At 44.6% G+C, this 27,885-nt stretch overlaps 1 protein-coding gene across 1 annotated transcript in view; it reads right to left on the bottom strand.

Moving 5' to 3' along the window:
• Window positions 1-27,885, bottom strand: part of LOC147901704 (MUS308 and mammalian DNA polymerase-like protein) — a 207,354-nt gene that overhangs the window by 82,174 nt on the left and 97,295 nt on the right. The window contains exons 16-17 of the mRNA XM_087374355.1: window positions 10,398-11,431; window positions 10,016-10,213 (exon numbers count right to left, since the gene is read on the bottom strand). Coding sequence (XP_087230481.1) covers window positions 10,016-10,213; window positions 10,398-11,431 — 1,232 coding nt within the window. The remainder of the gene's footprint in view (window positions 1-10,015; window positions 10,214-10,397; window positions 11,432-27,885) is intronic.

Raw genomic sequence — 27,885 nt, 5'->3', positions numbered from 1 at the left:
TTTTCTTCTTGCAAAAAGACATTGGGCAACTAAATTTCTTTGGGATAAGATGGGTAAGACCCATCGTAATTGAATCAAGCATAGCACCAGAGTCCCAAACGCCCTGCAGGGCTGAAGTAACGTGGTCGCAAATCATGTCCCAATGAAGAAGGATGTCAATCTAACTAAGCTCAGACAATTGCCCTTATGAAGGGCTAAAAGTGCAGTCTTAAACTCCAAATTGGTCAAAGGTACATCAAGTAAGACTCTCATATCTGGTTTCACTAATGCTGGAATAGCTTGTCAAACTCTATGTCTAGCATTGTGTGTTAAGGATCTGAAAAAAGAAGGGAGACATCAAAATCACAAGCAATACGTAAAACAGCATCAAGATCTGCTTGTAAAACCCTTTCATAGTCAAGTAGCTAAGAAACCATGTCTACCATGTCTTGGGCCAAGAGTAGTAGAGAATGAAGATGCAAGACAGGGAATGGAAAGGAAAGTAGAAAAGCATGACTAGGCAAACATAAAGAAATGAATGAATGCTGAAACAGACCTAAGCTAATTCAATTATCTCGATTATCACGGGCGATGGCATATCGTTATTCCTCCCTCCCTTGCTCTCATGGATCGCAAGTTTTTCAACAGATACGTATTTTCTTTTCCTCATGCCTATCCACAAGACCCACAACTCCCTAGATGGTTCCCTTTTGCCACATGTCATCATTTTTATTACATATTTAGGTGCACCTAGGCCTTAGCACTCAGAACCACCTAGTCAATGCCATTTCACCCTCACCTAGGACCTTGGCAGTTACTTCTCTTGACCATTTTATTTACGCACATTAAATATTACAGAAGTCGGTCATCTAAGAGAAAATGCCCACCGATCTTTCCAAGGTCATGTTATCTCGGCTAGAGCATAACATTCCTTCCCTCTTCAAGCATCAGCATCCTCGATGATGAAATCTGGGAACACTCTCCGTAACTGGTATACGGATTCCCAGGTAGCTTCTGATAGAGGCTGACCATGCCATGCAACCAACACCGTGGGTATCTTCCGATTTCGTATTTGCATTGTTCCTCGGTCCAGGATTCTTGTTGGTTGGCGTCTTGCATTATCCTTTATCTCCTGAAACAAAACCACACCTTCGATTAGTGAGTCACCAATATGCAAAAATTTCTTTAAACGAGAAACATGAAACACTAGGTGCACCTTACACCCCGGTGGTAATTCTAATTTATTGGCTACCTTGCCTATTCTTTTTAGAATTAACCACGGCCCACAGTATCGAGGTGATAACTTAGCACACTCTCCTGAAGTCAACGACTTCGAGTGCGAAGAAACTCTGAGAAAAACTTTTTCTCCTTCCTTAAATACTCTTATAGACCGGTTTTCATCCGCATACACCTTGGCTCTATCCATAGCTTGGCGGATATTAGCTCTCGCAAGTGCTAGCATCTTCCGCATCTGAACCACAAAGTTCGCGGCACTAGGCACTTTCTGAGGTACTCCAACTATAGTTGCATTTGCTAGTCTGTAACCATAGTTCAGCTCAAACGGACTGAACCCAGTAGAGGAATGTTTTCTATCATTGTAGGCAAACTCCAACAATGGCAACCACTTGTCCCATGTATGTTGCCTCAATGAGACATATGCCCTCAGCATATCCTCTAAAGTCTGGTTGACTCTCTCCGTCTGACCATCCGTCTCAAGATGATCCCCACTACTCATTCCGAACTCAGTCCTTAGTGTCTCAAATACCGATGTCCAAAAATGATCGATAAATCTGACATCTCTGTCTGACACTATGGCTCTAGGCAATCCATGCAGACGAAATATATGTCTAATGAACAAATCCGCAACTTGCGGGGCACTAACAGACTCTCTAGTCGGAATGAAGTGAGCCATCTTGGTTAGACGATCAACCACCACAAGGATAGAATCATACCCTCCTTGTGTCGTAGGCAGCCCTACAATAAAGTCCATGGAAATGCTCTCCCACTTACTTAGTGCTACTTCCAAGGGCTGTAAAAGTCCGGGTGGCTTTACCCGCTCGGCCTTACTTACCTGACACAAGAAACACCGTGTCACATATTCATGAATATGCTTTTTCATCTTTGGCCAAAAGAAATCTCGCTTCACGAGATCATGTCTTCTCGACCCTTGGATGTCCCGCACATGGGCTATCATGGCACTGTCGAATGACTCTCTGCCTGAGATCATTCTGACTAGGTACTATAACCTTGCCATTTCTAACTAGCATACCATCCCTTATGGTATATCTTTCATATGTTTGGCCTTTTTTGGATGCCAGGTCATCCTTTTCATTTTCCCCGGGTTTTAACACATGAGCCTTAGGCCATAAGCTCTGGACAAACTCGTCCACTTTTTGAGTTTCTCTAATCTCGGTCATTAGAGCACTCTCTAATACCGTGAAACTCAGGTTGTGCATAATGCAAGACAACGCATCAGCAACCTTGTTATCTTTTCCTCTTCGGTACCGAATCGTTAAATTAAACTCCTGCATCAGCTCTGCCCACCTAGCTTGGCGGCCCCTCAAGTCAGGCTGTTTAGAAAAATGTTTCAGAGTATCATGATCCACATCCACATAAAACTCTGAACCATACAAATAATGCCTCCATGTTTTCAAAGCATGAATAACAGCATACAACTCTAATTCATGAGTTGGCCAATTCCTTTGAGAGGGAGAAAGCTTCTTGCTTTCAAAGGCTACTACCCTTCCCTCTTGAAGGAGAACTGCTCCTACCGCAATGCCACTTGCATCGGTTTCTAGGAACAACGGTTTCTAGGGATCAACTATTTTTAACACCGGTCCTGAGACCATAGCTTGTTTTATGGTGTTAAAACTTTCTTGTTGATTCTGTCCCCAAATAAAAGGTACTTTATCTGAGGTCAGATCAGTCAATGGTGATACTATTTTGGAATATCCTTTGATATGCCTTCTATAAAACTGGACAAATCCCAAGAATGATCGCAACACGCGGTCAGACTCTGAGGGATTGGCCAAGTTAGTATCGCAGCCACTTTCTTCGGATCCATTTCTACCCCCTGTGGAGTAATTATGAACCCTTAATATTCAAGCCTAACCATACACATTATAGTTTTCTTTTTATTTACATAAAGACTTGCTTTCCTCAAAGTACTGAACACTGCTCTTAAGTGTTCACGATGCTCAGTAATACTTTTACTGAATATCAGGATATCGTCAATAAAATGTACTACAAACTTTCCGATATACGGACGTAGTAAATCGTTCATAAGCATGATGAATGTCGCTGGAGCATTGGTAGGTCCAAAGGGCATTACCAAAAACTCATAATGACCAAACCTGCTTCTGAAAGCGGTTTTATGCACATCCTTAGCTCTAATCTGGATCTGATGGTAGCCACACTTAAGATCTATCTTGCTAAAAATCACAGCTCCATGCAATGCATCTAGCAAATCATCAATCCGAGCCGTCGGATACCTGTGCTTAACAGTGATATTATTCAATGCTCTGTAATCTATACAGAGGCGAAACGTATCATCCTTTTTCTTCTTTAATATCACTGGCGAAGCAAAAGGTGAGAAACTTGGTTGAATCTGCCCCAACTTGAGGTATTCTTCCAGTTGCCTACGCACCTCCGCCTCTTCAGTAAAACGCATTCTATAGGGAGGTCTATTTACAGGTTCTGCCCCCGGGATCAGTTCAATCTTATGCTGAACTTTCCGCTCTGGAGGTAACCCATAAGGTAGTTCATTCCTAAAACATTCAAAGAACTTCTCTGATATTTCTTTAGCCAACTCGGCCATCTTCCCATCTTGGGTAGCCTCAGTGCTAGTCAATGCATCATCAATCGACTCTACCGATGCTATACACAGACACAGAAACTCTTTCGGAGTCCTCCGAATTTCCATGGCTGAAATCAGTGGTCCTCGAGGTAAATCCTTTTCACCTCGCAAAACATATTCTACCCCGTTCATCTTGAACTGGTAAATATGCTTCTTCCAATCAATGGCTGGATTTTTTCGAAAATGCCAAGCCATGCCTAGGGCTATATCTGCATGAGCAAGTCTGGTCAGTTCAAAGTCCAGCTTCTCAACATAGTCCTGAATTCGAAGTTCCAACTGGGTAACCCTTTGGTCCCATACTTCAGTTGAACTTCCGTCCGCCATCCTCACCGTATAAGCATAGTCAAACGGACTGGTTTTCAACTTGAGCCTCTTAATAAGCTTCGAGTTGATTACATTGTGTGTTGACGCTGAGTCAAACAACACAATCACATCATGACTGGCTACTTGCCCTTTCATTTTAATCAACTCAGCTCATCAAAAACCGTATACCCCGTTGCTGCGGGCTTGGAAAGGATGTTATCAGATGCACCGCTTACTAACTTAGTAACAGACACACTTAACAACACAGGTACTAACCTTTGAGAAGGTCCTGCCAATTGCATCTGCATATGTTCCGCATTGAGACTCTCCCGCATTTCTGCGTCGCATTCAGATATTATCATATTGGCCGTGCCACGGTCTTTATTCAGTGGACAATCTTTCCACTGATGTCGTTGAAGGCAGCCGAAGCACAATCCTTCTTTTCTAGCTTTCTCTTTTTGTTCAGGGGTCAACGAGGACTTTGACCAAGCCCGGGCTGCCATTGGAGTTATTTTCCTTTTCACCCCAACGGTGGTACTTATTTTTGCTGGTCCCTCAACCGGCTTCACCTGCTTGGTTTGGCCACTTGGCTGCGAGACACTTGCCTTTAAAGTCCATTTCCTTTGAAATCCCCCTTTTCTCGGGTACTCATACTGAGTCCCTGCCTGCACAAATCCACTAGATCTGCCTCTGGCATCCTCATAGTTCAGGGCTATTGCAATAGATTCATCTAATATAGTCACATATTTAGCCCGAACTTCTATTTTAATTTTGTCGTTCAGTCCATAGATATAGTCTTTTAACTAAACCGACAGCACATTAAATATTACAAAAGTCGGTCATCTAAGAGAAAATGCCCACCGATCTTTCCGAGGTCATGCTATCTCGGCTAGAGCATAACAAATGCTAGAAAGAAATGTACAACCAAAGAAAAGTACTTACATGACCAAGAAAGGATTCAGGCTTGATTATGTGACATGAGAAAGTACAATGTCTTTATAGGATAGGCACACTCACACTCTTAGTATCAAGTGTATATGGGATAAGTCCCATAGTGACACGTGGCACTAAAGGATATAAAGTAGTATAGTACTGCTCTAGAACTCAATAGAAACACACTAAAAGTCACTCAAATTGACTCCATTTCCTAACACCACCCCATGGAGAAAAGGTGAGGGACTATAGGTATGGAACCAAAGTCATGATAATGACGGTCATCAAAACTGTGCATGCCGGTCTAGAACTATACATGGCTTCCACACAATCTCAGAGGCAAGTGAGCATGACTTAGAGGCTAGTGATAACATTAAAAAAAACTCATCTAGCATGGCTCAGAGGCTCATCATGCATGGATGCATGATCAACTCAAAGGTCTAGGAGACCAATGCACCAACAACTAGACCTATCAAAGCCAGAACATATGGCTCCCACAGTACATCCCCTCCTGGCTCCAAAGACTAATGAGGAAAATGGAGCCACACACCAAAATAGAAAAGAAATACATCATTTTAGGAGAACTATCCAAGGCAGAGTACCTTTATTGACTCAACACACATTATTCATTTTTGGGAAACACCCCTAGGGCAAAGTACCCACACACATCATGCTCAGAAAGCAAATGAATCATCATCTCCATCATCCTCTAGATGTTGGAGACAGACATGTCAGATTTGAGCACTTAGAGCATGATCCTATGTCGGATGGTCATCTTCGTCTGCTGCATCACTAGTGGCAAACGCCACCCAACTGGCATGATCCTTCGATTGTTGTTGGGCAAGCTTCTAGAAGCACCTGTCCTCCGTATGACCAAGCTTGTTGCAATATGTGCACTTGAACGGTTTGAATGTCTTTTCTCGTGTTGGTGGAGGCGATGGCCTAGGTCTCCATTTGCTAGTGGAGGCAAGATCCTGTGTAGTATCCGATGAGTATGATGGAGATTCTTTGTTGCGGCGATCCTTTTCAAGAAGAAGAGACAATATATCTTCGAAGGTAGTCAATGCAATTCGAAGTACTTCAAGGGCATTCTCAAAGCAAGAGATCCCTTCCATACTCGCCATGAGGATAGCCATTTTGTCCTCGTCATCCGGGGGACACTTCAAGTTGGAGAGTTGTTGAACTAAAGATTGAATTTTTGCTATATGTGCACTCAAGGTATTGCACTCTTCCATTTTCAACTTATAAAATTGCATTTTCAAAAAAACCTTGGAGTTGGTGATTTTGTTTACCAAATATATTCTCGAGGCGTGCCCAAATCTCCTTGGCCGTTGGCTTGAAGTCGATGTGATGAATCAAAGAATCATCTAGGCAAAGCCCGATGATTGCGATGGCTCTCGAGTTGTGTTGCGTCCAAATCTTGCGTGTTGGAGACTCCGTTGATGTAGCAGTATCTTCATCATCTTCAATGTCATCCTAAACATTCTCCTTCATGAGAAGGATTTGGCCCTTCATTTGCCATGTGGGGAATCCTTCCCCCGTGAACTTGTCCACTAGCAAGGAACTTGCAAATAGTGAGCCCATTATGAATATGCAAGCTTGTGAATGGTGGGTAGCTCTATAGGACAGCTAGAAGAGCTCGAATGTTTGCTGCTATAGAACGGGCGACGTGCAGCTGATAGTAGACGAATGTTTGCTATAGAACGGGTGACGGGCAGCTGACAGTAGACGGAGTTGCTGCTGGTGTAATGGCAGGCAGAGAGGCGGCAGAATGGCGGGCAGATCAGACGGCAGAATGGTGGGCAGAACAGAGAAAATTGAACGGGCTGAGCAGTGTGAAATGAAGCAGGCTGAGCAGTGTGGAATGGCGGGCAGAGAAGCTGCAGGATGGTGGGCAGAACAGAGGGGAATGAAACAAGCTGAGCAGAGGCAATGGAGCAGACTGAGTAGAGACAATGGAGCAGCACGAGCTTCAGTCATCACGAACTAAACAGTCACCTTCTTTGCTTGATGAAGCCATTGTTGGTGAGGCTCGGGTGGAGAAGGACTTGAGCTCAAAGTGGAATAGAGAAAGCAGCCCTCCAAGGGGAATGAGGGAGAGAGGCTTCAATGTCCTCAACCTCTTACCTCGGTCCTCAACCTCTTGGAAGTTAGCCTAATTCTGATACCATATGAAGATGCAAGACATGGAATGGAAAGGAAAGTAGAAAAGCATGACTAGGCAAACATAAAGAAATGAATGAATGCTAGAAAGAAATGTACAACCAAAGAAAAGTACTTACATGACCAAGAAAGGATTGAGGCTTGATTATGTGACATGAGAAAGTACAATGCCTTTATAGGATAGGCACACTCACACTCTCAGTGTCAAGTGTATATGGGATAAGTCCCATAGTGACACGTGGCACTATAGGATATAAAGTAGTATAGTACTACTCTAGAATTCAATAGAAACACACTAAAAGTCACTCAAATTGACTCCATTTCCTAACAGAGAAGAGGTGTTTATTGAATTTGCCTTCCATCTCAATCCAAAAGAGCTCCCGTGCTTGAAAGGTATACTCTACTCTCTAATCCAAAAGAACCTACTGATGAGCCCTTGCAGTGCAAGGCGCTCCTAAACCCAAACATCTGCAAGCGTCTTCCACTCTTCCCTCTATAGGGTTGATATCTGTTGTCAAAGGCCAACCGGCTTTGTGAAAATCTCATGTCTCTTGGTACTAGCAATAGAGTGATAAAAATCACTAATACCAAAGAGGGGTGCTCCACAAGTGAAGAGAAGAAACCGCACCCTGCATACGAGAGACCCTCTATAACACTGCCTCTATAAGGCCCTCCTCTACATACAAAGCAACTGAAATCCTGATACTGGCAAAATGGGCTCTCAAAGAAACCATCGAACCTAATGGGAAGATCTTGTGTCCAAGCATCAACATAGAATCTATCCACACATGCATGGATGGGCATCTAATGTCTCCTATTCAACCACGAAAATAGGGGGGAGGCAAAGTGTGGAAAAGCATCATTTGTCCAAGAATCTGTATTGCTGAATGGAAGAGCGTTCCAAGCTACCCTCTCAAGAGAGTAGATGCTAAGTTCCGTTCCCCTTTTTCTGTCTGAAGGCGACTCCGCCATGTTCAATTGGGGCCCAGGAAAGCAATTCCTTCTACCAAAGGACACATTCCCCTCTATTATTAGGGATGTAAAGGTTGAGAAGGCCTACGTCCAATAATAAGAAGTCAAATCCATTGTGCTCTAGAGGATGTGAAGATGCCATGTCCAATCAAAAGGGGGAGAAATGAATCTGAAACTGAATGCAAGTTCCACCCAAGAAGGAAACCAAAAAGTGTGAGTGGAAACCAATTTGCCTAACTTCACACAATCTTTACTATCCAACTTGTATTCTTGGATAAAGAGGATATAATGGAGACCCCTGGTGACACCTGAATGGATAAAGAGGATATAATTAGGACCCCTAGTGACACCTGAATGTGGAGCTGATTACGAATCAGCTCCCTTTGGCTGCGATGAGGAACATCGCCAAGGCATCTTCGATCATCTTCAGCATGAGGGTTTCACCATCACAAGAAAACCGGTTGAGATAGTATGATCCTATGTATATTTCACATCCCTATACCATGAATTGAAGCACAAGCATGCCTGACTAGAAGACATGCATCATTGTCGAGACTAGAGAGACAGTGCTTCCAAGCTTGAGCATGTGAATATGAAGTCAACCAACTCTATATGCATGTCCTTCTTGGGCAATACACCTTAGAGAGGAACTATGGAATGGCTTTGAGAGATTTTAGGTCATAATACTCTCTCGCATTATTCATAGGGAGAGATGAGTCAGACAATATAGCATGACAGAAATGGGCGAACAAAGACTACATTGGAGATCTCTATCATCGTCTATGCAACTTGCATCTAAGGGGGACCAGCACGGTTTGTATCCATGGGTCACCAAATGCTTCCAATCGCAGGACATCTCAACTATCCCTACATCAATACTTAGACGACGCTTTGTGTGTAACACACCAAGAGGTCCATCAGATCCGAGATGACAAATGGCAGGTTTACATTCACAAGACGTGGGTATCCCCCTGCAGCCACATGTGACCGAAATGGCCTACTGGGAGTACTTCCTGTTCTAAGTGAGAATGCCTACGTTGACACCGAAGAGCTTCACCTTCACTCCATTCTTCTACTCCAAGCATTGGGATTTCAGCATTCCTCACCTCTGGTAACTTTAGGTTCTTCATAGAAAGTATATCTATAACAAGATGTACTTTTTGTCAAAGTCAAGATTGTCATTTCTCTATTAATGAAACATACTAACATCATCACTGTTATCTTCACATTCCATCAGAACTATGTCATTCATTCCTATTGCATCTGAGCGAATACATATGCATGACTTATCGTGCAATTCACATTACAATGTATGCATAGACAACTTAATTCAAAGTGTTTTCATTAGGACAGTCTCCTGTAGTTTGGTTGTTGGAAAAAACCGGACTGAGCACAACGATAAGTCATAGCTCAGATTAGAGATCAAACAGTCTATGGAGCTTATAAGACAGATGCTTGAGAGATTTTCAGGCAATTGGGATACAGTAGGAAGATGATTTCTTACGTTGTAGGGCCAGGCCAGTCTTGTCCTTATTTTAGTGTATGGTATGAGGTTGCATTGTGTAGTTCTTTAGGATAGGGACTTGCCGATGTTAGCCCTTCTACCTGATAGATGTTTTTAATTCAGGTCTTACCTAAAGATAGCACCTAGCTTTTCTTGGCTTTCCTACCTACTGTCGACTTTACTTTTTCTAAGGTGTGATATATATATGGCCTTCATGAAAATTTGTAATGCGATTAAGATATATATTCCAAACTGCCATCATAATCAAAAGATGAACTGTCCAAAAAGCCTTAAATTTCTCTTACCAAAGGCATCTCCTGCTTCAAAAGTGGTTGCTCCAGACCTTCAGATGTTATCAGCTTCCAGATTACTGAATGAAGTGCTCTAATCTGAGCAGCACGTCGACAGCACCCATTGTGAGCAACCCTTCCCATTTGGTTTATCCATCTGCCCTCTCTATTTGATCTGGCTGCTATAACACCTGGGAGCCTCTTCTTAACCTCCTGGAAGATCACACAGTTACCAAAATCTTAAAGCACTTCAGTCCACGGATTTGATTGATGCCCCATACCACGACCCAGTAACATCAAGTTCATTGTTCTCTGTTATCATGGTCAGTTTGTAAAATCAAATGCATCAAAAAAAACTGAAAATAGATACAAGTGAATAATTGATGTTCAGGACTACCTGCTCCAGGCTGAGGTTATGCACACTCTCTTCATCTGGCCAAAGGAGCCAAGCTGCGAGACAAATGTCAACAGGGGGGTGCATCAATGCAATTCCAGGAAGACGAATTAACTGGCTGTTAGTATTGTGCATATTAAACATGCCCGCAGTGACCTCCTCAAGTTGGCTTGGTGCAGCCAAATGAGCCGATGGGTACTTGAATGCGTTGATTTGGTTTTGCCAATTCCAGGTCACTTTCAGTACACCCTTTTTACAAAACATCATTCCTACCTTCATCCACCTTTGTTTTGCTGCATTACAAACCATTTCATCCTGCCTCTGTATAGCCTTTTCATTTCCATGATTCTCTTCAATGACATTACATCTTGAAGAGGCATCTTTTGATTCTATATGGAAGCTAACATAATAAATTGGAGAACCTACCCAACAAATAGCTAAGCCTCTGATATCAAATTCAGGACAGCCGGTCTCCCTACCAGAGGCAATAAAGTGCAAATCAAAGAAAAATTCTCTTTCTTCCTGCCACAGACATAAAAATTCATCAAAGCCACCACTTAACTTATCTACATCTACAGGACCCTTGCTCAATCTGTCGCCATCACTAATCAAAAACATTCCCTGTAGCTCAGACATTTTAAGTTCTGAGAGAACAGGTCTGTCATTCACAGCACAATCACCAATTTCAAGAAAGGTTTCCCCAGCAGGAACTGAGGGCTTTGAAGGTTTTTCTGTGTCTTTTTTTTTTGGTGTTCTGGCATGATTATTGGGCGGTACAACATCCTCAGAACCAGCTAGGACTCGATCAGCCTTTCCAGGGATCACACCTACGTCCATTTGCTTCTGAATCAAATCGTCACCAAGTGTCAGTGGCTGTGATAGTGAAGCTGGAACCTCTACACCGAGAGCCCGAAGCGCAGAAAACGCAGCAACTCGGGCTGCTTCTGCTTGTTCAAGAACAATTTTTCTTGCTCCATTTTTTATCTTTCTTGCCATTGCCATTTGTATTCGACTGTACATGGCAGATTTTGAGACATCTGGTAAAGAATACAGACACAATATCAAGTCGCTTTCTGGCACTTCAAATATTTGACATGAAAAATGACCATGACAATTGGAAGAGTTCAGTATAAAAGCTTTAGCTTACAGAGATATATACAGAAAGCATACATAGAGAGACCATGACAAGAAGCAAATTCCATTTATAAACAATGTGGCTGAGTTCTCACTTGGATACATAGAGAATGCTTCAGGAATTCATGCATCTTTTCAAAAACTTAGCTCACATGTTGCTAATAAAGCTCGTTTGAAAACTTATAGTCCATACCCTTCCTTGCCAAAAACACCAAAACAAGATAATTAAATCTTTAAATTACTACACTTAGAGAACCATCCTTGAAATGCATACTCTCCCTGCTTGACCCCCCCCACCCCCCCTTCTCCCCCAAGCCTCATTTCTCCCTCAGCTTACCTCTAGCCTTCCTTGTCCTCCTCATCACTCCTTCAAGTTGCCCCTACGCTTCCTTGACACACTGAGTACTCACATCATACATTGCTTTACATCCCAAACATGACTCGGAGGCTCAGGTCTCAACATGGATGCATGAACAACTCAAAGGTCTAGAAGACCAATGCACCAACATCCTAATGCACCAACATCCTGGAACTCATATGCCAGGCCTGATAACTAGACCCTATCCATGCCAATACATGGCTCCCACAGTACATCCCCCTCTTGACTCTAGGGACTAACTAGGAACATGGAGTCACACACCAAACATATAAGAGAAAATACATCATTTTAGGAGGACTATCCAAGGCAGAGGACCTTTATTAACTCTTCAAACATTCTTTTTAGAGGGACTACTTAAGGCAGAGAACCTTTAACTCAAACATATAAAAAAATATAAAAGATTTCATTCCTTTTATGCATAGCAAGGGTAGAGAACCCATGAGCCCACAATAGCTACCGCACAAGAGTGTGCACATCCCAATGCGAAGAGGTATGTCGGTGAAGAACCAAGCAAGGATGCCCTCGAATGATGTGTCGATGAAGGCCATAGGAGCAACTACCAAGGGTAATCACATCATGACTCTCAATGTGCCGATCGGAGAGTCACCGAATGCAAAGAAGAGGCTCAAATTCAAGCAATTATGCCCAAAGAAGGCAAAATGCCTAAATGAGTGTACAAAATTAGAATGAGGCTACATGAATTTGAAGAAAGCACTAAATGTTACATGCCTAGAGGCTTCAATCTTGAGCAAGGAAGTAAAATCACTTGACTAGAGCTAGATCTTGTAGACAATATGTCGCTCAGACAAAAATACAGGCAGCAACCAATCTGCACAATTTATATCGCTGCTATCACTTAATCATGCCATTCTTGTAGATGTCTTAGTTTTGATTAAAAAAACTGCAGTAAATGCTTAGGAAACAAGATCCACTACTGCCCAACAAAGCTCGGATTGATCAAGACACTGTAGATTGAAGGAGGCGAAGCTTCATCGTAGCATCAAAATGTCTATCTACATTGAGCACATTCCACCCCACCTATAGCACTTTCCACGAGATCCACTTTGATCACAAACGAGACCTCGCTTCTACAGCCCGACTTTCCACTATGCTTGATGACCTTGATGATATATCATTACCAGAGAATAGAGCCGCCCTTATCACCCATTCCCTACATGATGCCACTCCCTAATCTTTCCCTCACACCACCAGATCTACCTGCCCACCTCCGATTGGATTGGTCCCCTGCAATAGCTGGTACAATGATGAGTGTAAGGCCACTCCGATGTCGTCTCAGACTTGGAACCAAGCAACATCTTCCGACTAGGACAAAGACCAAACAAGAGTTTCACTGTCTAGTTTGTTGTTCCTGCAGAGAGGGACTTCCAAGTTCTGCTTCTTGCTCGGAATAATCCATAGCAAGCAGAGGATCCACACATATAGGACTTGGTTAGCAACTACTGAGTTGTTGATTAAACTCAGCTTCTATAGATATCATTGCTTATGGATCTTAATGAAGGGGTTACCACACCGTCGGCTGCCTGCAAGCTCAGACAGGATGGCTAGAGAGCACCCCACATGAGACACAAACCTGCACTTTATGAGATGTTCACGAAACTAAGACTGAGGGTTTTTTTACATCCAAATGCGTTGTGTACTATGAGATCTAGAGATGGCATCACTGTCTTTCAGAGCAGCAGTTTTGGCCCACTCAGAGAGTTTCTGGCACACCTTGATCAGCAACATCTGGCTGTTTTCCTCCTCAAGTCCCAAAGACAAAGAGATCAGCTCATACAATGCAGAGGAGAGCATAGGATGGACTGTTAGAGTCTACTAGAAAACACAGCCAGGGGAAGCAAGGGACTAGACATAACAGAGATCCAAAGTGCATGACTCGACACACTCGACCTCGGGTGGACAATCAAAATGAGGACCACAGATACCTCCTCTCTACTTTTTGATGCAAGAAGGCAGACCATGTGAGTGGCAGTGGCACTTTTCTGAAGACAAGCTTCCTCTCAGAGGGTACAGAGGAGGGAGGGACCCGGACTGTCGAGTATGCTGATGAACAGCAGTGCTCCATCACTGATTTTCTTCCTCGACGACACCAGTCCTCACCAGATCCAAAGCCAGTGTCCAGACGAGTTCATCTTGTCTATCCTCAAGTGACAGATGGATGCTGTCCCACAGACAACATAAACAAGTACAATCACCCAGATTGATAGCTAATTTGGCGACCCACAGCCAAGGGCATCTCATCATTGCAATGCAATGTGTTTATTTTATTGTTTTAGACACCAGGTATCGGTGTCCGTCTTTAGTGGTTCCACCCCTTGGCTTTCATTGTATCTGGAATCTTTTCTGTCTCATAAACCCTTCAGCCTTTCGTAGACATTAATAAACCTTCTTCCTTCCTTTCTATCTCTCCACCAGCGTGCCCAACTCGTCTGCTCCATCAACGCCCTGCCGCTCCATTAACGTCTAGCTTTGCAGCTCCATCATTTTCCATTTTCATTTGAATTAGCAGCTTGGCCATTGGCCCAATCAATGAAGAGCAGAAGGCGGATTTACCAGTGTACTTCGCAAGCAGACAATTGAACAGAACTAGAGTACCATCGGGATGGGAGGGTCTAGCGATTGTCTATGCCGTACCAACGTTATCTATGGTGCAGTCAGATATTGTCATCATTGATCATTAAGCTCTTTGGTATCTGTTGAATAAACTAACTCTCAATTTTCCAATATCAACCCGCTCACTTACAATCTAGATTGTGTGTCGCAAATAACACTATAGGCATGCAAGAGATACAGGGGAAAGATGACAGACAGAAAGAAAGAAAGTTTATTAAAAGCCCTTGAAAGACTTAAGGGTCAATGAGATTGAAAGAACTTGAAACAATGAGCTGAAAGAGTGGAACCTCTAAGTGGGTATCAACAAACCACGATGAATACAAAACAGCCATAATCATAAAGATACCAATATACAAAGAGAAATCTCCAAGCTCTTGGAAAAGATGTCATCTGCAAGCTGGCTGGGATGTCAAGCCTAAGGGGGGTTGATGATGTATGAGGTTGTGGTGGCATAAAGCCTGTGATAGAACGTTGACAGCTCTGTCGGTCTGTCCAATCCGCTATGGTCTCCTAGCTATGGCCCTTTATCGAAGAAGTACCACTGTCTCTCCCGCCAGCTGTGCCTCTAATCTGGTGAGCATGGAAGGAAGATCCCCTAGTCTGATCTATGCCTTGATCTACTGAGCATGGGAAGAAGGTTCCCTAATCTGATCTATGCCTCAACCCGCTAGCGAGTTTGATGTCTCTCTCACTCTGATCCTCGGATTTGCCACTTGAGTCTTGCTGGTTTGTGCTATATCGCAGGGAAAACCCATAATGATCATGCTCTGATCCTCGGATTTGCCACCCGAGTCTTGGTAGTCTGTGCTATATAGTAGGAAACTCTCAATGATCACGCTCTAATTGAAGTCTAGCTGTACACCCTGATCTAGCCCATGTGTCATGAGCAAATGCTCCCTGTATCAAACGGCCTCATGGATGAAAGTCGCCATGCATCTCTAATCTAGGTAGGACAAGACACTAGATGAAGAGACAGTAATACCGACCTTGAATCTCATAGAATAAAGGACATCTGAAAGTGAAGTCTTCCAAGACTTGATCTCCTACTGATCACGTAAATTGCAGATGCGATCTCCTACCGATCACATAAATTGCAGATGCGACTTGCTCTGCATATGCCCTCAGTGAGTCCACTCTCAAATCGAAGTCGGTGCGATCAGACACGCAACTACCCGATCGATATCCCCAAGGAGTAGAGAACATGGATCCATGTGTATCCTAGTGGATCAATGAAGCCCTCTACTGAAATCCACGAGCAGTGGTCTCTGTATAAGCTGAGCTCCAAAGGAGGCTCACTAGGTGCCAACTAGGTCCGGGGTAGCTGCAAGAGATCCTTCCAGATAACCTGGTTCACCTCGTGACATGTGAGCGGGACAGAGGGGGCCGTCATGATGTATTGAAAGGGCAATAATCTATCGATGTGGAGCCCCATACTCTCAAACCATTTACATGTACCTGCATACCAACACCTTTGGTCACCCTCAACTACAAAAGCTATGGACGAAAATAGGGCTAACCACAGTAGCCTACGTCCCCATGTAGCACAAGAGCCGTGCATGCGTTCCCCTGTAGCACAAGAGCCATGCCTGCGTACCCCTGTAGTATAAGAGCCATACCCCCTTAGGCAGAGACAGTGGAACAGATGGTGTGTGGAAAATGTGTAGGGCAGCTTCATGGAGAGAGCAAGTGATCACGGCAGCTCGATCCTCTAGGAATCGTTGTAGTCGATGTATGTGAGTAAGTAATAAGGTGGAGAGGCATGCAGAGTACTATGGTAAAAGGTTGTGATCATGTATCATCATAAGTAGTGTGTGTGGGTGGTGCCATGGGTGGTGCCATGGTGTGCATCGTAAGCCCACCAAAATATCTTGGATGCATTGTGGGGTGTGGAATGACTTGCTGTCCCTGATTTGCATGCTGAAAACCATTTCCTTGGCCATGTAAATCAACACTAGGACTATGAATGAACTGTTGCAATGGAGCACCCTGTCCATCTGGCTTAGCTATGGCTGTCAAATCAACGGCAAGGTCCATAAGGCTGCCTATCAGCATTCTGATCATCATCAAGAGAAACTCCCTCAAACAAAGATTGTCCATCTTGAGAGGACTCCTGTCTACTATCCCAATCCTCGTCACTGTGTGACATACTTGCTGAATTCTCCTTGCTGCAGTTCATTACAGCAAGCAATACTTGCAATCAGAGACCACCACAAGCTCACCTCCTTAAAGAAGATGGTGATGTCTCCTCACCAAAGCAACCCCGGACTCACCCCCTTGAGAAATTTGGTGATGTCCCAGCGACAGAACCATGAAACCGGCCTTCAATAAATTAAAGGGCAGTAAAACTAACAAGTAGCCAGATAACCCTGTTATATTAACAATTCAGCAAAAGTATTACCAACAGATTGGGAGCTAGAGTGCCCTTGCACCAAGACAAAGACACAGATTGGCCCCAAACCTTGGTGCCCCTTTCGGTATTTCTTTAATTAAGTGAGAGGCCCTGAATTCCAAGCTACATAAAGGATACATTCTTTCGTGCATCTAGGGCATTCCACTTCCCACTAGGCATCCACATACCCTGCATAGCCTTTGCTGTTCATTGCTCTCACTAAACCTGGCAAAAGGCATCTATCTCTTTTCCAGATCGATTGCACTCAGCTTGGAACTGTTACTAGCAGCCCACTCAGCTCCCCACAGCTGTCACTAGTGCCCAATTAGTCATCCATCTACTCAAAGAATAAAAGGAAAGCATACAAGAGCTTTCCCTACTGTCCATGAGGATGCGTCAATTTTACGAGCAAAAACCTATGAGCAGGTTTATACGAGCGTGTGTTTCAAGAGATTTTAAAAATAGTATTTCTTTAGGAAACATGGTTTTTACACTTTTATTTTCATTAGAACTAGATCCCTTTATCATAAAATTATACAGACTAGTCACTCATTCATTTTTACATAACATAAATCTTCTTATTCATAGACATCCCTTTGTACCGTTGTTATTACCTTAAAAAAGTATTGAAAAATAATTCATTTAAGAAACGTCCCTCATAATCACTCTCAATATAATAATATTATACATAAATAATTACTTATTAAACATATCATATGGCAATATCTTTCAAGAGTTTTTATAGTATTAATAACAAGATATTTATGGACATGTTTCTACAAAAATTTAAATTACTGTAAGTAAGTATTAACTTGGGCTCATATATCACTCTCATAAAATACATGTAATATTTAATACTATATATGCAAGGTTTTCCTAAATATAACCCCATAGATGTGCTCAAATGGGGTTTTCCGATCAATTTGAGTGGCTGAATGACTATATTTGGACATTGGATGTGAAAGTTATGTCACTTTTAAAAGTGTTGTCCAAGGTAGTTTCGCCAGCGAAACTACCTTGAAAGACCTTGTTCAAAGGGGTTTCGCTGGCGAAACTACCTTGATGGCTTGCTTCAATGAGTTTTCTTTGGAGAAACCCTTTCATGAAGATAGGTTGAGAGAGGTTTTTCAATGTCACCCCCTATTAAGTAAAAAGTTGTAAGAAGGATCATAAGGGAATTTTCATAGAGAAGTCTACTCTACATGTGGGTTTCTTCAAAAGCCATCCCATTATGTTCTCACCATTCCCAAAGATTCACATAAATATTCGTGTATAAAATAGGCATTCCTATAATACTTTTCATATTTCTAAGTGAAACTATGTTTTCTTCTGATCCATTTTTGTCATATTTTTGCATAGTTGGAAGCTTTTTTTTTCCTTCGCTCGGACGCTCGGACGATTTCGCTCGGAAAATGCTCGTCCCCTGTCCATGACTGTCATGACCAATAGTCTTTCACCCTATTGACAGCATACATCCTGAGACATCAACTTGTTTCCCATAAGAGAACTGGCATTGCAGCACAGCAAGCACTATGGCAGTCACACCTGTACCATCCCTCTCGAAGTTCCAAGGATACTTCCCATTCCAAGCATGGATTCCCGACCCCAGCTTACTCAACAACGAGATTGTACTCAAGATGTGCCATCTGCCTAGCAACCACTGCCTGCGTGTGACCCATCTCTTAAGGAAACCAAAGCATAATCTCTACTAAAAGTGACCTTCATCAAGCATAGTTAAAGAGCATCCATTTCAGGTCCAAAACTCTTGCACTCAACTTAAGCATGTTCCTAAAACAAAAAATACTTGGTCACACAGAGTCCTTTAGCTGCCTTGAGTGCCCTCTTAACCATTCACCTGCTCATGACAAGGATAAAGCAAGGATACACAACTAGCATCCATTGGCAAGGCTCCACACTCTGGTAGGCATCAATGCCCCATGCTTACACTTTGTTATGCATTGCTCTCACCAAGCTTAACACTAAGCATTTAATTCTGATCCAACAAATGGCAAGTAGCCCAAAACCGTTTCTAGTTGCCTTACTAGGCCACACAGTCCCACGTAATTATTACCAAGGCTCACATGGCCATTTATCTACTCCGAGCAAAGAAATGAAGCATATAAATACAGCCAACATCAAAGGAATTGCCCTTCATTACCCAGCCAATTCCAAGGCAATAGAATCAGCTCATAGACTAGCTAGAGCACCTAGGCAAAGAACCACCACTTCCATGCTGCCACGTAAGGAGTAGCCCATACTCTCTAATACGTACAGACCCGTTCAGCCAACTCCTAAGCTGCCCGTACTATAAGAAAATAATACAACGTCTGTGCTCAACAGATAACAGGATCTCGTAAGCAAGAGAGAAAACAAGATAGTATGGAGAATCAAAAATTTGATTACTGTAGAACTGATACAATAGATGGCGCTGCCTCCCAGCCGTGTGCTCCTGTGAAAGAAGCTTCGATGGCATGCTGGAAACAGTAGAAGACGAAGGCTGAATGCTAAGGAATCAAGGTTGCTATAGCCAGTGATGAAATGGGCTTCACGGGCTTGCTCTTATATAGCCACCAGTCGTAGTCGGTTAGGCTCAATTGGGTGGCTGACCCAGTCCACCCAAAACGGTCGACTGGGGGTCGGTCTCGAAATAGGCCATCGACCATACGATAGAACCGGTGCGCAAAACAAAGCAACTAACCTACGGTTTTCCGTTCAGCCCACAGCCATCCGGGATCATCTGAGGCTCCAAACGGGCCCCGCAACCCGAGAGTGGGCTGCCCCGAGAAATGCTCCGTCTACCCTCAGTGCGGTCAGTCACAAGGGATGTCTTCCCGCACTTGCATGTAGCCTAGTTGGCGGTGTGCCAACTCTATCTGAAGCCGTCCAACCATCAGGCCACACATGGCCCCCATCTGGTGTCCAAACCAGGACCTACCGGATAACCGAGCTACTCAAATGCCTTCTCCTCATATGGGGGCTTACAAGTAGAGTTAGCTGGTTCCCGCGTAGTTACACGAGAGTGGAGCATTGATATCTAACACCCCCCCTCAATGTCCACCCGCAAGTGAACTTACTTTTTCGGCCCAATGCTAAGTCGATGAAGATGCCTCTCCAGCAGATCTCTTCCAAGAGCCTTCGTGAAGATGTCCGCAGCATTCTCTGTAGTCGGACAGTACACCAACTCGACCTCTCCATCCATGATCAGCTCGCGTACAAAGTGATATTGAATCTCAATGTGTTTTGTGTAAGCGTGGAACACCGGGTTCTTTGCAATCGCCATGCAACTCTGATTGTCACATGATAACTGCGTAGGCTTGTTCTGCAGGCTTGTTCTGCACTGCACCCATGTCCCCTAAAATCCTCCTCAACCACACTGCCTCGCAAGAAGCAAAGCATGCAGATTTGTACTCGGCCTCGGTAGAAGAAAGAGCAACTGTGGGTTGCTTCTTGCTGACCCATGACACAACTCCAGATCCAAGTGAGAAACAGTACCCTGTCACTGATCTCCTGTTGTCCACGTCTCCTGCCCAATCCGAGTCACAGAATCCGGTTAAGATGTTGCCCTTGGTATAGGTGATGCCATAATCAAGTGTGCCTTTGATGTATTTCAGCACCCGCATCCCTGCCCTCCAATGCTTCTCCCGGGGCTTATTGGAAAACCTGCTTAGTACACCAGTCGCAAAGCTGATGTCCAGCCGTGTGTTGCACAGATAGATCAAGCTGCCCACAAGCCTTCTGTACTTCGCTTCGTCCACCAGTGGTGATCGATCCTCGTTTGAGAGCTTCATGTCAACCTCCATAGAGGTACCACCTGTTTTGCACTCAGCCATGCCAAATGCTTTCAGTTTCTCTCCAGCATATTTCAGTTGTGAAATGAAGATCTGTTTCGGCTCCTGCCAAACTTCAATCCCCAAACAGAAATGCATCAGTCCGAGGTCTGTCATTTCAAACTCTCTTCCTAGCAAATGCTTCGTTTGCGAGATCTTCTCTTCATGGTTCCCTGTTATGACAAGGTCGTCCACATAAAGGACCACGATCATACACCTGCCTCCTTCTCTGAAGATATACAAATTTGCATCTGATGGGCTCCTCCTGAACCCGTTTTGCAGAAAGTAGGCATCAATTCGCTGGTACCACGCTCGTGGGGCCTGTTTCAGCCCGTAAAGTGCCTTCTTTAGTTTGCAAACTTTACCTTCTGAATCGGGGATCTCAAAACCTGGTGGTTCACATGTACGGAGGCAGTGACTGTAAAGCACTGATTATCTAACTTCTACAGCAGATCACGGGAGCAGCACCATGAATAACCTCCCAGCCAAATCTTGCTGACACTGACTAGCAGACAGAGATCTTCTTTACCAAAATCGACGTGAATAATCCTCTTCTCTTCTCTCACTAGCCTCAGCAAGCCCAAATTCCCTAGATAGATCTAGATGCCACATGTCATCCATATAGGGCCTTCCTGATGCAACATTTCACCCCTCTCTTGGGATGCATTAAATTCCTTGCCCCTAGGCACAATCTTTGCACTAGGCCCTTGGCCTTAGATCTACCTAGTCTGGTGCTATCAGCCCTCACCTAGGACCTTGACATTAAATCCCTCCCGATCATTTACATGAAGCGCAAACACATATATTACAGAGATAGATCCATTAAAAAAAATGTCGACTGATTCTTCCGAGGTCATGCTACCTCGGCTAGAGCGTAACATTTCTTCCCTCTTCAGACATCAGCGTCCTCGATGATAAAATCTGAGAACACTCTCCGCAACTGATATACGGATTCCCAGGTAGCTTCAGATAAAGGCTGACCATGCCATGCAACCAACACCGTGGGTATCTTCCGATTTCGTATTTGCATTGTTCCTCCGTCCAGGATTCTTGTTGGTTTGCGCCTTGCAATATCCTTTATCTCCTTAAACAAAACCACACCTTCGATTAGTGAGTCACCTGTATGTAAAAATTTCTTTAAGCACGAAACATGAAAAACCGGGTGCACCTTACACCCTTGTGGCAATTCCAATTTATAGGCTACACTGCCTATTCTCTTTAGAATCAACCACGGCCCACAGTATCGAGGTGATAACTTAGCACACTCTCCTGAAGTCAACGACTTCGAGTGCGAAGGAACTCTGAGAAAAACTTTTTCTCCTTCCTTAAATACCCTTATAGACCGGTTTTCATCCGCATACACCTTGGCTCTATCCATAGCTTGGCGGATATTAGCTCTCACAAGTGCTAGCATCTCCCGCATCTGAACTACAAAGTTCGCGGCACTAGGCACTTTCTGAGGTACTCCAACTATAGTTGGATTGGCGGGTCTATAACCATAGTTCAGCTCAAACGGACTGAACCCGGTAGCGGAATGTTTTCTATCATTGTAGGCAAACTCCAACAATGGCAACCACTTGTCCCACGTATGTTGCCTCAATGACACATATGCCCTCAGCATATCCTCTAAAGTATGGTTGACTCTCTCCATCTGACCATCCGTCTCAGGATGATCCCCACTACTCATTCCCAACTCAGTCCTCAGTGCCTCAAATACCACCGTCCAAAAATGACCCGTAAATCTGACATCTCGGTCTGACACTATGGATCTAGGCAATCCATGCAGACGAAATATATGTCTAATAAATAAATCCGCCACTTGCGGGGCACTAACAGACTCTCTAGTCGGAATGAAATGAGCCATCTTGGTTAGACGATCAACCACCACAAGGATAGAATCATACCCTCCTTGCGTTGCAGGCAGTCCTACAATAAAGTCCATGGAAATGCTCTCCCACTTACTTAGTGGTATTTCCAAGGGCTGTAAAAGTCCGGGTGGCTTCACCCGCTCGGCCTTACTTACCTGACACGAGAAACACCGTGTCACATATTCATGAATATGCTTTTTCATCTTTGGCCAAAAGAAATCTCGCTTCACGAGATCATATGTCTTCTCAACTCCTGGATGTCCCGCACACGGGCTATCATGGCATTGTCGAATGACTCTCTGCCTGAGATCATTCTGACTAGGTACTACAACCTTGCCATTTCTAACTAGCATACCATCCCTTATGGCATATCTTGCATAAGTTTGGCCTTTTCTGGATGCCAGGTCATCCTTTTCATTTTCCCCGGGTTTTAACACATGAGCCTTAGGCCACAAGCTCTGGACAAACTCGTCCACTTTTTGAGTTTCTCTTATCTCGGTCATTAGAGCACTCTCTAATACCGTGAAACTCAGGTTGTGCATAATGCGAGACAACCCATCAGCAACCTTATTGTCTTTTCCTCTTCGGTACCGAATTGTTAGATTAAACTCCTGCATGAGCTCTTCGGATACCCATACTGGGTTCCGACCTGTGCAAACCCACTTGGCTTGCTGCCCTTGGCATCCTCATAGTTCAGGGCTATAGCTATTGCATCATCCAGCGTGTTCGCGTACTTAGCCCGAACTTCCATTTTTATTCGATCATTCAATCCAAATATGAAATCTTTCACTTGGATTGACTGAGGCAGGGGTTCGTCAACCTTCATTACACTCTCTCAAAACTTATCAGTGTATTCTGCCACTGATAAATTTCTCTGACGAAGGTTCCTATATTGATCCCAAGCTCGGGATGCTTCGTCAGGAGGTAAGAAGTGTTTCCTGAACTCTCTTTTAAACCCTTCCCAGGTAGTGGATGCTATACCATCTTTTTGTTGTTTAATCCACCACCGATCCGCTGCCTCACTAAACATGTGGGTGGCCTCACGGATCTTCTTGATGTCATTTCTGATTTCACAAATGGCAAACGCCTCGTCCCATTTGTGTAACCAGGTCTCAATGACATCGGAGCTACGATCGTTCATCCGACCAGAATACTTTTCCGGTCTGTAATTTGCAATATTTGGCACTTTAGCCTTCCTAGGCTCGACCGTATGGACACTAGACTCCAGTTCCATTGGAGCCTTTCCCTTCTCTTCTCGAGAAGGTCTGGCAGACATACTTTGTATCGCTCTCCTAAGTTCGGATTGCCCTGCATTGGCCTGTAATTGCTGCGCTAACAACTGTTGCAAGGCATCCTCCAGCAATGCAATCCTGCTAGATAAAGTGTGAGCTACTGGGCGCGATCCCTGCTGGGTCGGCCGGACTCCTGATTCACCAGGGTCCCTCGTGGAAGCCCCTTCTTCTGCTTCCATTCCGTTCTATGAGTGGTTTGTTTTGTTTTGATTTGGGGTTTTTTTTTTTTTTTAAAATAATACCACCACTAGCCAACTGTATTTACAAGTTGACACAATTCAGTGTACCAACCATCTGACACAATTCCCTATACTAGGGAATTCCTACAATTCGACATGCACACTAACTGGGCATTTTTTTTTTTCCATGAAAAAGACTTCTATTAAGTAAGAACAAAAACCCGCGAGAGCAAGCTCAAAGCGGAATACATCATGAAATCATGAGGATAATAAAAAACCCCTCAGAGTGAGGTGGAAAGAAACCAAGGCTGAGGCTGAAAGTGCCATCTCAACCCTGTAGTAGATTCAGAGAAGAAAGGAGAATCCTTCCATTCCCTGAAGAAAGAAGCCCTCCTAGCTGAGGCTACACGGGAGTCCCCCTGCATACCCGTCCATACGGCCATCAGAGTGTGTACGATGTCTGTCCAGATACTAGCCAATGTGTGCGAGGGATGAACCTGAGTGCTCTCCATAGCCTCTGTGCATCTGGCTCTCCAGATATGCCAGGCTGCTATGCTCGCTATAATCTCCCAAGAAGTATCCACAGAGGCATGTACAGCTGTGAAAGGATGGTGTGGAACCACATCCAACGAGCAGAACTCAACCCGATGACGTCGATGGCCCGAGAGGAGTCAAGTCCCTCATAGAAAACCTGAGGTCCTGTAAGAGAAAGCCAAGCCACCGAGCCCCAAGTCATAAAGAGTGGGGAGTGGGCAAAGTGACTGAAGATCCTGGCTATCCCCATCCAAATCAATCTCGCCTGTCTGCAATCCCATAAGCAGTGCTGAATAGACTCCGAAGCAGAAAGGCAACGAGGGCAAGTAGGGTCGGCTCCGAATCTGGACCTCCAAAGGTTCACTACAATCCCTCCATGAATAGAAAGCCAAAAGAAGATAGTGATCTTTCTATTCCTGTGGGATTTCCAGAGCCTCCTCCAGAAGTACCTCTGCTGATCCGCAGTAATACCAAAAGTCTCCCAATGAGGAACTCTGGAGGGTCTCCAGCCTCTACTACTGAGCTGAAATCTCCTGGCATTACTGACCGTGTAACGAAAGAAGGGGATGGTCTTCTCTCGATGCCCCGCGTCAATCCACTCCCACTCTCCGGGGTACCACTGTAAATACCTGATGGGAACTCCTCCATAGAGCCAAAGTCTCCAAGACCCGGTGGAGAGTAACTGGGGGTCAAGGTCTAAGAACCACTCTGAATCTGATCCCTGCATCAAAAGGCCTACGACCCTGATAGGCTGAAAAGCAGACTCAAGCAAGATATCATCTGTAGATCTGAGCAATCTGCCACCATCCTGGACACTGAAAACCAAAGCATCCTCCTGTGCATCTCGGAAGGCTAAGACCTGAAGTGGAACCCCGCCTCTCGAGAAAGTACCTGCCCAAGTGGAGGAAGTGAGAGGCATATCATCTGTGTCTATCCAAGCCTCTGGAAGGGCTGTCTCAATCTCTGCAAGATCCTCCCTGCACTCCCTCTGAGATGTCCTGTCAACCTTGACTTGGTTTCCTCTGGAAGCCTACGGAAAGCTTTCCAAGATCCCAAAGAAGAAGCAGGTCCCCTCTCCCACCTGGCCCACTGCATGTAGAGTGAGGCACCCAGTGGTCTGCCACGATCATCTAAAATACTGTCGTTCCACATGATGGGCTGCCTATCAATCTCTTCCCGGGAGGAAGGAGGAATCCTCCGAAGAGAGCTTCTGAAACTAGCCCAAGCTTTCAGAATGGCAACCATGAGAGGGGATGAAGGTGATCTGAGGTGTGCTGAGGTGAAGATCCATCTAACACTGCTCATCCATTCTCCTCCTGAGGAAGGTGTGCACCTCTGTATGCTGCTGATAAGAAAGTCCTTCCACGGTTCCTGTCCTGGCATAAGTCCTCGCACCACTATCTTGCAAAGTAAGGCTCTGCACTGTAAATCTGGATCAATAATATTGAGACCCCCATCCTGTGTAGGGAGGATGAGGGTCTCCCAAGCCACTCTAGCTAAGGCATCTGCTGTGCCATCAAGCCCACTCCAGAGAAAGTTCCTGATCGGTCTTCTGAGCTGAATGATGCAGTCCCTAGAACGGCACCAACATGAACAAATAAACCAGGCAGTGGCCAAGAGGACCTGGTTGACCACCACAACTCTAGAGGCAAGATCCAGCTTGGCTGAGCTCCAAAAGAGAAGCTTCCTTCTGATGCTCTCCAACACGGGAGCAAACTGCTGCGTGGTAGAAATACCCAAGCCGACCTGGCAGCCCAAATACCTGATAGGCACACCCCTCTGAACCCAAGTGAACCCTATGTCAAGCCCCCAAACTGGAGTGTCCTCATCACTGATCCAAAAGCCATTGGATTTATGCCAATTTATCTGCGCCCCTGCCGCCAAGCAAAATAAATCCAATGCTGTCCTGAAAGAAGTCAATGTCTGTGGAGAGGCATCCAAATAAATCGCTGTGTCATCAGCCAACTCACTGTCAAGCAGCTCCTCTTCTCTTCTGATGGGAAGTCTCAGCCCAAAGATGTCAGCTTGAGATCTAACATAGATGCTCATAGCTTCGGCCACGAATAAAAAAAGGAAAGGAGCAAGGGGGCATCCTTGACGGACTGATCTCGAAATCTGAAATCTCTCACCCCTTACCCCACCAATAAGTACCTGGCTATGGGCTGATCTGTACAAAGAGGAAACACCTCTGATCCAAACATCAGTGAATCCAAAGCGTAGAAGGGTGCCCTCCAAAAAACTCCAATCTACTCTGTCATAAGCTTTTTCAAAATCCAACAGTAGAATGGCAAGATTCTGGCCACTCTGCATGGCCCACTCTGAAGCTTCCCAGAAAGAAAAAATGTTATCAAAAATACTTCTGCCATGCACAAATCCCGTCTGAGTGTCATGAATAAGATCAGGGAGAAGTGGCTGCAATCGGAGGCTGATAGCCTTGGCCAGAATCTTGTAACAAGTCCCCAGAAGTGTGATAGGCCTCCACTGGGACAATAAATTTCTGCTACCTCCTTTTGGGATAAGGTGGATGAGGCCCTCTGTAAGCGATTCAGGCATCTCGCCAGAGTCCCAAATGGCCTGCATGGCTGAAGTAATATAGTCTCCAATCATATCCCAAAATGCAATGAAAAAAGACGGGGTGAGGCCATCTAAACCTGGGCACTTGCCCTTGTGAAGGGCTGAAAGTGCAGTCCTGAACTCTGTGTTGGTGAAAGGTGCGTCAAGTAGAACATGCATATCCGGATTCACCAACACTGGGATACTCTGCCAAATAGCCTGTCTAGCATCCTCTATATCGTGTGTCTCAGGATCAGCAGTAAGGAGGGTGGCATAGAAATCTGAAGCTATGCGTAAGACGTCATCTGGCTCTGTCTGTAAAACCCCATGTGAGTCAATAAGCTGAGATACACTCTCTCTACTATGTCTAGGGCCAAGAGTAGAGAAAAAGTGTTTATTGACTCTACCACCCATCTGAATCCAGAAGGACTCCCGTGCATGAAAGGCATACTCTGCTCTCTGATCAAGCCTCTGATCAAGCAATAACTGCAGATGAGCCCTCGCTGTAGCAAGGCGCTCCTGAATCCAAGCATCTGAAGGCCGTTTCTGCTCTTCCCTCTGCAAAGCTGCTAACTGCTGGCGAACACCAATCTCACGTCTGAGAATATCTCGTCTCCTGGTAGAAGCAACTGAGCAGTAAAAGTCGCTAATACCAGAGAGGGCAGCGGCTAAATGTGAAGGATGTGGCTGCCCACCCTGGACATG

Source organism: Dipteris shenzhenensis, chromosome 5 (assembly GCF_047967505.1).
Source record: "Dipteris shenzhenensis isolate YYH24624 ecotype China chromosome 5, Dip_SZ_1.0, whole genome shotgun sequence".
Lineage (NCBI taxonomy): Eukaryota > Viridiplantae > Streptophyta > Polypodiopsida > Gleicheniales > Dipteridaceae > Dipteris > Dipteris shenzhenensis.
Note: the sequence above shows the minus strand (reverse complement) of the source record. Positions and strands in the feature narration are given on the sequence as shown.